The sequence below is a fragment of the Chinchilla lanigera genome, unplaced genomic scaffold (assembly GCF_000276665.1).
Source record: "Chinchilla lanigera isolate Chin_1 unplaced genomic scaffold, ChiLan1.0 scaffold00006, whole genome shotgun sequence".
Taxonomy (NCBI): Eukaryota; Metazoa; Chordata; class Mammalia; order Rodentia; family Chinchillidae; genus Chinchilla; species Chinchilla lanigera.
Window position 1 is genome coordinate 29,654,695 of NW_004955407.1, and position 11,801 is coordinate 29,666,495.

The 11,801-nt window shown below is 39.5% G+C and overlaps 1 protein-coding gene across 1 annotated transcript; it reads right to left on the reverse strand.

Moving 5' to 3' along the window:
- Window positions 1-5,363: 5,363 nt before the first annotated feature.
- Window positions 5,364-6,261, reverse strand: LOC102029703 (keratin-associated protein 26-1). The gene has a single exon (XM_005375626.1). It carries the CDS (start codon window positions 6,219-6,221, stop codon window positions 5,577-5,579), a length of 645 nt encoding a protein of 214 aa, XP_005375683.1. The 5' UTR covers window positions 6,222-6,261; the 3' UTR covers window positions 5,364-5,576.
- Between the last annotated feature and the right edge of the window lie 5,540 nt (window positions 6,262-11,801).

The window sequence follows — 11,801 nt, forward strand, 5'->3', positions numbered from 1 at the left end:
AAATATAGAAGTATGCACAGGACATGGGTATTTTCATTAATTCATAGGATATTTTCTACTTCATGCCATTATCAAGAAAAATGCTAGACTACTCACTGTACCTTTTAAAATAGATTGTTAGTTTCATTGCTAGACATCTTTCAGCACAAGTTAGATTAGTGGAGGATAAGAACACTGCACTTTTGTTTCTCTGCATATTTCAAACTTTAAAATATTTGCATTCCTAATAAAGGTAGAAAAATAATGATGGTGAAAATGTCAGCAGTGATTAATATCCATTAATGACAGCAGCTTATTGGCTTAAGAGAATGCATTAAAATATGCACTGCAATTTCTTACCTAAAATTAATGAAATTAGTAAGCAGGATAAGAAATGCTCAAGTAGTAAACAATTAGAAGAAAAATGCCTTAAAATTTTAAAATGAGACAAATATTTTAATAACCGACTTGGTAAATATATCAGAAATGTTAACAAATTAAGGATGCTTCAGTTTTTGTATTTCTTGTGAAGCTTATAATCAGTTCCTCTGACATCCCGATATATACTCTGGTGATTTGATAACCTTCAAAAAGTGAGAAACATGTTTGCTAAGTGTTCCTTGATTAGCTTTGAGTTGAAATTTAATAGCCATCACAGTCAAATTTCAAGATTTTGCATGTTGCCAGGAAAAAGTCCTGCATTTCCTTATTTTTACATGTTGTCTCTGTGATCGAAAACTGAGCCTACTCCTCACTTCTGTTGGTTGAAGAATAACGTGCACTATATTTTCTGATATCTCATAAGGATATATATCTCAGGGTCTAACTCTGCTGTTTTTTATTTTTATCCCTGCTTAACTCCTTGACATCAAGAAAAACAAAGGGGTTTAACCATCCCTCCTGTTCCTCTGGCCTGGAGATATTTTCTGCAATAAATCTTAGGTCAGAGCCTAGAGTTACCCCAACAAGACATCAGTGAATGGTTGATAAAGATGGCCTAAAAATTATATTCGCAAGGTCTGCTTGAAGATTGTGTCCTGATAGAAAACATCTAGTTTGTGTCACATGGACGGATTTGAGGTTTACTGTCTCGGCAAGTTATTGTGATTTATAGTCAGTCTCAGAGAAGTATTCATCTGTAATTAGAAACCCATCTGGCTGAGTTTACTGTACTTTTAGAAAACAGCCAATGCTTGCTTGACACATTTTAGATGTACCTGGTGGGATCGGCCCTGTTGCTGGCACCCAGCTCTAAAACAGCTAACGTACTGATAGGTTCTCCGGTCCCGCTCTCTCCTCTCTCCCTGTCCTCCAGCTACACAAACCTCCTTTTCTCCTTCAGCCTCCTCAGTGCCTGCTGTGGACCTTGCTCTCCCAGTAGATCACTGAGTGTTCCCTTTGTGTCCTTCTAAGCACAATTCTAGTGCCATTTGAAAGGACAAAATATCCTTCGCCTTGGTAAAAATAACCATCTGCCCCATTTATAGTACCATGTGTATCACTTTTACATTACTGTTTCCTCTCTTAGGTTATCTTACTTCTGTACTAGTATTTATCATTTATTTTCTGTCTCCTGTTGACTGCCTTATAGCCAGCACTGGAAGAGACATTAGCATACAATAGAAAGTCCTTATTTACTGAGCAATTTTGCTTGTTCAAGTAACTTGAAAGGATATAAATGTGTTTATCAAGTTCTCCAGTCAAGCTGGATGTGGTGGAACAAGCCTGAAATCCCAGCATTTGGCACGCTGATGCAAGAGAATGGAAGGTAAGTTTGAAGCCAGGTTGGATTACATAGTGAGTTCAAGGGCAGCTTGAACTACAAAGCAAGCTCTTGTCTAGGAAACCAAAAACAAATACTGATTACCAATCTGAAATAGTATATGCATTTAAATAGATTATCCTAACCATTTTAGTGAACATAGTCTAGAAACAAACAAGGAAATCTACGGATGGGTTTATTGATATGTACCCTGCATGGAAGAAGGACTGAATAGTCACGTCACTGCACAGAGTTTATGTATTTTACTCAACACTCTTCCTGCCAGAATGATTTCTAGCAAGAAGCTAATTGTATTCCTTATTCTAGTCTCACAGATAAGATACACACCCTGCCCCCTGGGCTTTCAGAATTTCTCTTTGTTTTGTGGCAATTTGAATATGATGTACCCAGGTATAATGTTTTGTTCTTGTTATACTTTTTAGTCTTTTTTCCCAGATCCTGAATCTCTGATTTGGTGTTTGCCATTATAATTTGAAAGTTTGCAGCCATAATATTACTTCAATTTGTTTTGTTTTGTTTTGTTTTTTGTCTTTTTGAGACACGGTCTCACTATGCAGTTCAGGGTGGCCTTCAGTTCACTCTGTAGCCCAAGCTGGTCTCAAACTTGCAACAATCGCCTGTCTCAGCCTCCAGAGTGCTAGGATTACAAGCGTACACCGCCATGCCAGCTGCTACTTCAATTATATATTTCTGTTTTTTTTTTCTTTTTTCAGTATTCCAATTAAGAATATGTTGTACTTTTTGGAATTGTCTCACAGTTCTTGAGTATTCTGTTTATTCCTGTTATTACATATTTCTGTTGGCATTTCAGTCTGGGAAGTTATTTTTGATCTAATTTGAAGCTCATTGATATTTTTCTTGGCTATGTCTCACATGATAATGAGACCATCCAAAGAATCCTTCATTTCTTGTGCACTGTTTCCAATCTGCAGCATTTAAAAAAGTCTTTCTTTAAATTTCGGTCTCTGCTTACATTGCCCACTTGTTTTTATAGGCAGTCTTTTTTTTTCCCATTAGACCCCGGAACATATTCATCAGAGTTATTTAAATTCCCTACCTGATCATTCTAATACCTATGTCATCTATGTCTGGGTGTGATTTTGATGCTCACTTTTTCTCAAGAGATTGTAGCTTTATAGCTCTTTGATATGCATTTTATTTTTTAAAATTTACTTTTATGTATTTACTTATTTAGTTTTGTTAAGTCATACATCCTATACTCAAGTATTAGGAACTGAGTTAAATATACCTGTGTTGTGAGATTTGAAGTTAATCTAGCTAGCGGTAGGGCTGAGTTGAATGGTTTCTGTAGTTGGTGGAGTCAGAAACTTCCTACTTCTCTAGTATGCTTCATGCTGATTCTCTGTGGGATTTTTGGCTTTCTTAGGTTCTCCCTTTCGGGAAGGACCTGCATAACTTAGTTCTTTCATCTGTAATCCACTGTTATTATGCTAGAGCCTGGTTGGGGTGCTGGGAAGGTGGAGAGGAGAGGAAGCATTCTATAATCTTCTAATTAAGTCTCAGACATTTAATTGGACTGTGTCTCTGAGCCATGACCTTTAAAATGTTTCTTAATCCTACCCTCCACCAATTAGCCAAGCCAAGAGAGCTCGTGTAGGAGGGAGAGGGAGAAATGTCCATGCCTCAGACTGGATAAGGTTCGGAAGTCTCTTGGAGACTTCTGGAGAGTGGGAGATGTCACGGAGTAGGGTCTAAGTTTGCCTCCCTAGGTAATGCCTCCCCTTTTCCTTACAGGGCTGAGAGGATGTGAAAACTCAGTTCTCCCTCACAAGAAAATGATGAGATCCCTAGAAGTGAAACCCATAAATTGTGGGGCATCCCCAGTACTGCAGCCCCAGGAGGTTCCCATGTTCACTCTAGTCCCGGAGCAGCCTCCAAAAGATTCTCAAGGTTGTGATGTCAGTGTTCCTACCTGGTTAAGGCTGCAGTAGCTTTTGCTCAAGGAAAATCAGGGAAAGAGCCTCCTGATATGCATAACAAGCTGGTTCTTGCAGGTGTAACATTAAGCAAAAGAACCCAGATAGAGATACTTTAGGCAGATACTTTTATTTTATAGTTTCCTTGAAATATGCATGTTTCGTTAACAAGGGTAGAGGAAATATACTTCATAAGCCAAAATAATATTAGACTCTAAAGACATTAATATTCACCTTTGGGAGGAACTGGAATGTCTCGAAGCCCTGCAAGAATGGAAGGAAAATAATGGTCGCTAGAAAGGAATTCGGAGCTCTTCCCCAGGACCAGACGTATGGTTCTCAGCCTTAGTCTTGCTCTATAAACTCCCTGACACTGGAGTGCAGAAAGTCAGTTCTTCTTATCATCATGTTTGTGCTTTAAAATCCCATTCTCGTGTTTTGTTTGCCTCATTTGCCTGGTTGTACTGGATATTTTGAGTTGATGACACCTCCATCTTTTTATTATTATTTTTAAGCCTGTCTCATTCTTCTCCTTCCCCAGAACCTAATGAGTAGATCACACCTTGACTAAGCCTACCTTTAATAATATATGTATATACTTCTTGTTCTAGTTAAACTATTTTTAACATAACTTTTAATGAGATTTGAGTTGAAGGGTAATGTAGACATTAATCGGCACACTAGTCTCTACTCCTAAGATGCAGCCATTATTCAGACTTCTCACCCTTACATTAATTTTTCCTCCTCTTGAATTTTAATTGAGCTTTGTCCCATGGTACATGACTTCCAGTAAACGCTAATGCTTTATGTCTACCTTGTTCACCTCCAGATCTTGTACTTAGAACATGGTCCTTCTGAACAGAGTAAGCAAGAAAAAGTTTTTTGATAAATAAATCAGCCATTTGGGGCTGGCGATTTAGCTCAGCGGCAAAACGCCTGCCTGGCAAGCGCAAGGTCGTGAATTCGGTTTCCGGTACCAGAGAAAAACAAAAAAATAAAATAAATAAATAAATCAGCCATTTCATAGCTTCAACTGTGTTTTAAAAGTATGAGTTTTCGAGCAGATTGAGCAGAAAGGCAAACAGGTCTGAACTTCCTTGCAAAAGGATGCTTGGGTGTGTGATTATGAAAGGCGTATGTTTGGGGACCTACATGTAAAATAGAATTGCTGGAGTTGCAAGTGTGTATTATTGAGCGGAAGGGACTAAAGCCAGACAGGGTACATAAAACAAGGAAGGAAAACAGATATCACGTTAATAAGGTGTTTGCATACTCATCTTCTGTGACTAGATTATAGGAGGCATCCGGGACTTAAGCAGAAATTTGTGGGTAAGTGTCCAATGCGAACATCTTGTGGGAGTGTGTTTACTAAAGAAATAGGTAAAGTCAGATCACTGCCCATCTTGCTTTCTGTCATAACTTCCATCAAGGATTTTTGATATTTCTTATGCATGTCTGACCAGAAATCTCTAGACTTCAAAACCATCAAGCTATCCTCTCATGTCAGATAAGGACATTTGGTTTAGGATCACCTGTCCTACGCATTGATTCTGAGAGCCGTTTAGACTGTTTGTTTCTCTGTTACAAGGATGAAATGATTAAGAAAAAAACCCAACCAAATTCTTAACTTAATTTCATTTATTTATTGCATGAATCAAATACATTCTTCCTACAGCCAAGCAATATTGATAGCTTTGTAAACCAAATATTTATAGCACTGACAGAGGAAAGCAAGATGTGCAAAGAACGTCTTGCACTGGATCAGGTATAGAGGAAACAAGAAAAAAAAGCAGTCGCTACAAGGAAAGAAGCAAAAGTCCATAGAGTTTGAATGTTTCCTCTGGATCTTCAGCAAGAGCATTCACTGGACAAAGAAGCTACTGGCCTCCCTGTGAGAAGCAGGATGGGTGGCAGGGGCTGACCACATTGGTCAGAGGGCGGCAGCCACTGGAGAAAGGCTGCACTGGCCGGAGGCCGCTGGACACAACGTGAACCGTTTGAGGTCTGTAGACCACAGAGGCAGAGGGTTGACACCCATAAGGCAGGATACTCAGGGGTCGGCCAGAGCTGGAAAAGCAGGGTAGGGGACGATAGCAACTGGGCACACAGCCTGTGGGCTGGAAATTGTTGACCAGCGGACTCAGTGGACGACAGCTGCTGGACACATAGCTCACAGGTCTGTAGGACACCGGGATGACGGAGCTGGAGACGAAGGATGAAGCAGGAAGAAAATTGCCTTCATGGCAGGGTCTGGTCACATAGTGACCAGTGGAAGAGCAGCAGGCAGACCCACCATGGCTGGGGCCACATGTGCTTGGCTGACAGCTGGTTGATTCCTCGCAGGTCCCTTGGCAGTAGTCGGTGAACCAGGTGCTGTCCTGACAGCTACTGGGTAGGTAGAGAACATCACCACCATTTACGTTGGTGGAGCAGAGGGCAACAGCGGGGTTGAGAGGAACGTGGCAGGAATTTCTGGGAGACCCAGAGCTGCAGTTTCCAGAGCAGGAGTTGCGGCAAGACATAGTGAGGTTTGGAGAGCAGGCTGCGGCTGAGGGAAAGAAGTGTGTGCCTCGAGCTTTGTTCTGCCCCTCTCCTGGCTTGTCCCTTTATATATCCCTAGAGGGCCGTGGCTCTGTGTACAGGCTCTTCCTCCTTGTTACAGGCTGCATCAGAACTCTTCATTAAACAGCCCCCACTTCCCGTAAAGCTGGAAGCTTCCTCTAAGGCTTCCATTGATCAACTACGTCCATTTATAAACTGGTGTGTGTGAATTTTAATAGCATTTCTGCTTACATGAGCCAACCAAAACAGACACTTTCAAAGAGCATGAACTTACTCTACTGATGTCCAGCTTTGCGCAAACTTTTAAAAAATTCCTCTCTTGAAATTGTCCTTAGCAGTTGTAGTGTACTTCCTTGAACAAGCGGTAAGTGGTCTCTCTTTGGAGAGATTTTCTGAACTTTTTAGAAATTACTCTTGGAAGCAAAAGTGTTACAAAAGAAAGCAAAAATCCTTATATCCTGGGTGGCAGAAAGTGTTTAAAATCCTGTAGTGGGAAAAATTTCAGTGTTTCATTTCGTTACAGAATTTTAGTGAAAATGGACTTCCCATCTGATGACTTTATTCAGAAAATCTCTGCCCATTTTACTCATCTAAATAAATAAACAGGGGGCTGGGGATTTAGCTCAGCGGCAAAAGCGCCTGCCTGGCAAGCGCAAGGTCGTGAGTTCGGTTCCCGGTACCGGAGAAAAACCAAAAAAAAAAAAAATAATAATAAATAAATAAATAAACAGAAGCAAGTTGAAGCTTGTTTTGGGACTAAGCTTTATTTAAATTTAAGGAAATTAAGTTGGTCTTCGTTAATATTATGGATTATTATTTTTTTTTTTTTTGGTTTTCCTCCGGTACCGGGAACCGAACTCACGACCTTGCGCTTGCCAGGCAGGCGATTTTGCCGCTAAGCTAAATCCCCAGCCCCTGATATTATGGATTTTGATGGGAACAAAAGCAAATAAACAGAGTCATTTAAAGTTGGACAATATGGCTTTTTACATGATTATTACAGTCTTATAAATATCAACAGAAGACAAATCTTTTTTTTTCCATATTGGGTATTGAACATCTCTAGTTCTTTTTATTTTTTATTTTCATACAAAGTCAGTGAGTTTCCAGGTTGCCCAGGCTGAGTTCTAAGTTTCATGAGACCCTCCTGGGTCAGCCTCTTTGAGTACTGAGATTATTGGCAGGTGTCTGCCACCTTGTCTGGCGAAAATTACTAAACTTGAATTTTCTAACAAAATGGAATATACTCATTAGGATAATGATGTGCTTTGTTTCCTACATTGATTCTGCTGTCAGTTTCCAAAAGGCAGTTTTTAAACTGCTTTACATAAGCAACACCATGAAGAAAAAAAGAAAACAGTTTTCCTAAGCTTGAGTACTTTGAATGCCCTTTGAAAATTTACACTTATTCACAAATTGCTTTAACAGTGTTTGACTGTGCTTCATTTCAACTGGCCCACTGCAGTTTTTGTACACCGACATATCCAGTGACTCCAATGGCTATTTTAATGGGAATTTAAATTATCTATGAATCTAAATTCCATTTCCCTTCGGCTAAAAATTCAATTTAAATCACAGCACTTTCTTTTATCTTAATGTTCGATGGACACAACCACACACATCAAGTTTCCCTCAATCCAGGAGAACAGAAAATCTGAAGTAAAAGATTGGTTTCTCTTGAGGCAATATGCATTTTGCTACCAAGGGTAGAATATGAAGGTAAAATGATGTAGTCTCTGAGGTCCTATGTAACCTGTTGAAACCATGTCTGTATTTTAGATCAGAGGCCGTTCTCCTTTGATGACCTGTGCCTGATGAGACTGAGGAACCTTATCACCCCCACCCCCACACCTCACACTCGGCGCCGAGCACACAACTGCCAGAGTCATCTTACGAAATCCCGGATGCCTCCACTGCGTAGCACTGGTAATAGGTACAGCCGTATTCAGCTGAATGCTTATGAAGTTTATGTGTTGATGCTCTTTATGTCTGCCCTTCTGGAATATAAGGAAGAACCGAGCACCTGCACCATCAGCACATCAGCATGGTGTGCACAGTAATACAGGGTCGCTGTGTGTTCTGTATACACATGACTATTTTCCCTGAAGAGATGGTGTGGAATGAAGGAAAGCGAGCATTTGCTTTGTGCCTGCTGTCTGATATACATTGGTGTACCGGTACTAAGTAAGTTATGTCATTTGATCCTCATAATTCTGGGCAGCAAATTCAACCACTTCCTATGAGAAAACTGGGGATTTAAAATACAGGTATGAAGAAAAATATTTAAATGAAAACTCTTTGTTCTGCCCTTTCAGTTTGCAGTTTCATGTCTTTAATGACACCATATCTGTCATTTTTAATAGCACCTCCTTGTTTATCCTTGTTTTACCCTACTCTTCTTTTCCTGAGGATTAATTTTTAAAATTTTATCTACTCTTCAGATATCAAGTTACTTAGCTCCTCTTTTGTAAATGTTCTGCAAATTGTACCTGCCAATCTAAATCTATCCAGTGATTCGATGTGTATAATTACTACATCCTGTAATAGTTTGTCTCACAAGTTCCCCCCCCCTCTCTCTCTCTCTCTCTTTCTCCTTTTTTCTCTCCTCCTGTTTTGTAGAAAGACAGTCTACCTTATTTCTCAGACATGTTACATACTGTTCATTGAACCCTTATTATCCTTATTATATATCAGATACTTTTCCACATATTTTGCACATATTAAGTGACTTAATCCTTGCAGCATCCCTGGTTGAGTAGGTATGATTATTATTATTAATATGAAAGGAAACTGTGTATCTTTAATATTTGCTATCTAATGTCATATCAAATGTGAAATATAACTTTAAATTTTTTATCAAATAAAAATTGACCCTCAGTCAATAATCCCATTTATATAATTTTTTCACAATTTATCTTCATCTGGAAAAGCCAATTTCTAAGAAACGCAAAAGAACACGAGGCCAGGAGTAAGTTCAGGGGATCTCATACCTCGTACCAAGCTAGCATTTCTGATTAATAAGCACCGTAGCTTGGCTTAGAGAAGACATCTATTTGAAGCCTGTTCATTCTAGGTCTACAACATAGTGAATGAGCTAAGTGTGCCACCTCCTGTTGGACGCCATATGTAAAACAACCACTGAATTAGAATCCAGTCAAAGAATTAATTCTCTGAATCAGCAATACAGAGTTTGGAGAAAATGATGAGGGCGTGTATCGGGCAGCGTTTCCTACAGAGACAGATATAATATGAGATATACAAACACATTAGAATATACAAGAAGGGCTTACAATGGCCACCTACAGGGGAGGATGTGGAAGCATGCAGAGGTTGTCTGCACACCGGAGACTCAAGGATCCAGTCCCAGGTCTGGAGCCTGCTGCAGTGCCCCATGCGAGTCCGTATGAGGAGGCTGATGGGTCTGGGAGAAAGGCTGAAGCATCTGTGCCTAAAGGATGAGGATCTGCACTAAAAGCCAAGGAGTTTCTGCTGGAAGTCAGGAGATGACATCCAAAGTGACGGTGAAGACTGGAGCTCCTCTGAAGAAACAGAAGCAGCTCTGTCCTTCTTCATTCCCCCAGATACCGTCCAGCTGACAAGCCGACCTGAGGTGGGCTCTTCCCGACCCACGGCTGTGGGATTGCTGAGCCAATTTAGTTGAGCCTCTCTTACTCAAACTGCCACAATCGTCAACCGCCACAGGGTGTCAGGCAGGAAGGTATTTTTTACTAAATTTTTACTTTATTACAGCATTGTGAAGAGTGGAAACTGTAGTTCACAGGTTATTTGAACAAAACTTGTTCCTTTCATTTCCTCTTCCTCCCAGTATAAAAATTTTCTTCAGATATTAGATATTAACACAATTTTTCATGATTATATCAAGATTAGAGGAATCTTTTTCAGAGTTAATATTTGAATTACATACCTTGAATTTTAAACAGTCTTTTAAAGTTTCTTTCTTATGCCTATATGGTTATGTTTTAAATTTGAAAGATTCTTAGTAATTCTTCCTAGCTTGAGACAAAATTGATAAAGTTGTATGTTATAGGCCAGGCATGGTGATACAGTCCTGTAATCCCAGCACTTGGGTGGCTAAAGCAAGAAGATTGCTGCGAATTCAAGGCAAGGCTGGGCTATGAAGTGAGTACAGGGTCAGCCTGAACTGCATAGTGAAACCCTGTCTCAAAAAGACAAAAAAGATTTGTATGTATTCACATATACAACATGGTGACTAGATAGACACATAGTAAAACAATTACTATGATCAAATTCATTAACGCTTCTATCATCTCATATAATTACAATGTTTTTGTCTTTTTGAAGGGACCTCATGATCTACTCTCAGAAATTTCAAGCTTATAGTACAGTGTTAACTATCATTGTCATGCTGTATGTTACACCTTCACAACTTAACAAAGCCTGCATAAGGTGAAGGTAAACTGTAAGCTTTGTACGTTCTCACTATCCTCTCCCAATTTCTTTCCACATCTTACCTCTGGCAATCACCATCTTATCTTTACTTCTTTGAGAATCACTTTTTTGGACTTCATATACAAGTGATATCCTGCAGTACTTGTCCTTCTGTGTCTGCTTTGTTTAGCTCAGTGTAACATCCTTCAGGTTCATCCACATTGTCACAAGTATAAAGATGTCCTGCTTTTTAGGACTAAAGGTTTTGAAAAGTGCCATTGCAGCAGATGTGAGATCATATTTTACATGGCCTTCATTAGCATGTCCTTGATTGTTGGAGATGCTGAACATGTTTTTATAATACCTGTCAACATGTGTCTCTCTTCTTTTAAAAGAAAAAAACCTTTTAAGATCTTTTGCCCATTTTTTAAATTAAGTTGTTTCTTGCTGTCTGAGTTCTACAGTTTGGATACTTTCCCATTAACACAGGCAGATTTTGAAATTTTTTTTTAATTTCGCAATCTGTGGGCTGTCTCTTTACTTTGTTAGTTGTTTTCTTCACTGTGAAGAAATTTCAAAACAATGTCTGCACCCCCATGTTCATTTCAGCATTACTGTTAATAGTTGGTTATGCAAATCATCCTAAGTATATGTTATGGTTTGTGTCTGGGTGTCCCCCCAAGGTCTCGTGCAGTCATGGGGCAGGCTTTTAGAGTTTGATTGATTATGGGTGTGAGAGCTACACCTGCCCTGGGGTGGATAGTTTGATTATGTAAGGGGGAGGAAGAGGCTGCTTGGGGCCATTCCTCCCTTGTGTGTGCTTGTTGCTTTTGCTGTGTTCTGCCGCCATGAGCTGTAGCCCTCTGCCATGTGCCACTCTGTCTTGTAACCTACCAAGTATGGAATAAAACCTCCACAAACTGTAAGCTAAATAAACTTTTCCTTCCTTAATATTTGGAGTAAAGTATTTTGTCCCAGCAACGAGAGAAAAGTAACCAAACAGTATATATTAATGGATGAATGGATAAAAGATATTACCCACATACAAGAAAGCTATTCAGACTTAAAAAAGAGGAAAATTTTGTAATTTGCAACAACATGGATGGAACTAAGTCATATTATGCTGAGTG

What these genes read in the sequence shown, in the direction of transcription:
- LOC102029703 (XM_005375626.1), bottom strand. Translation starts at nt 6,221, where the DNA reads ATGTCTTGCCGCAACTCCTGCTCTGGAAACTGCAGCTCTGGGTCTCCC.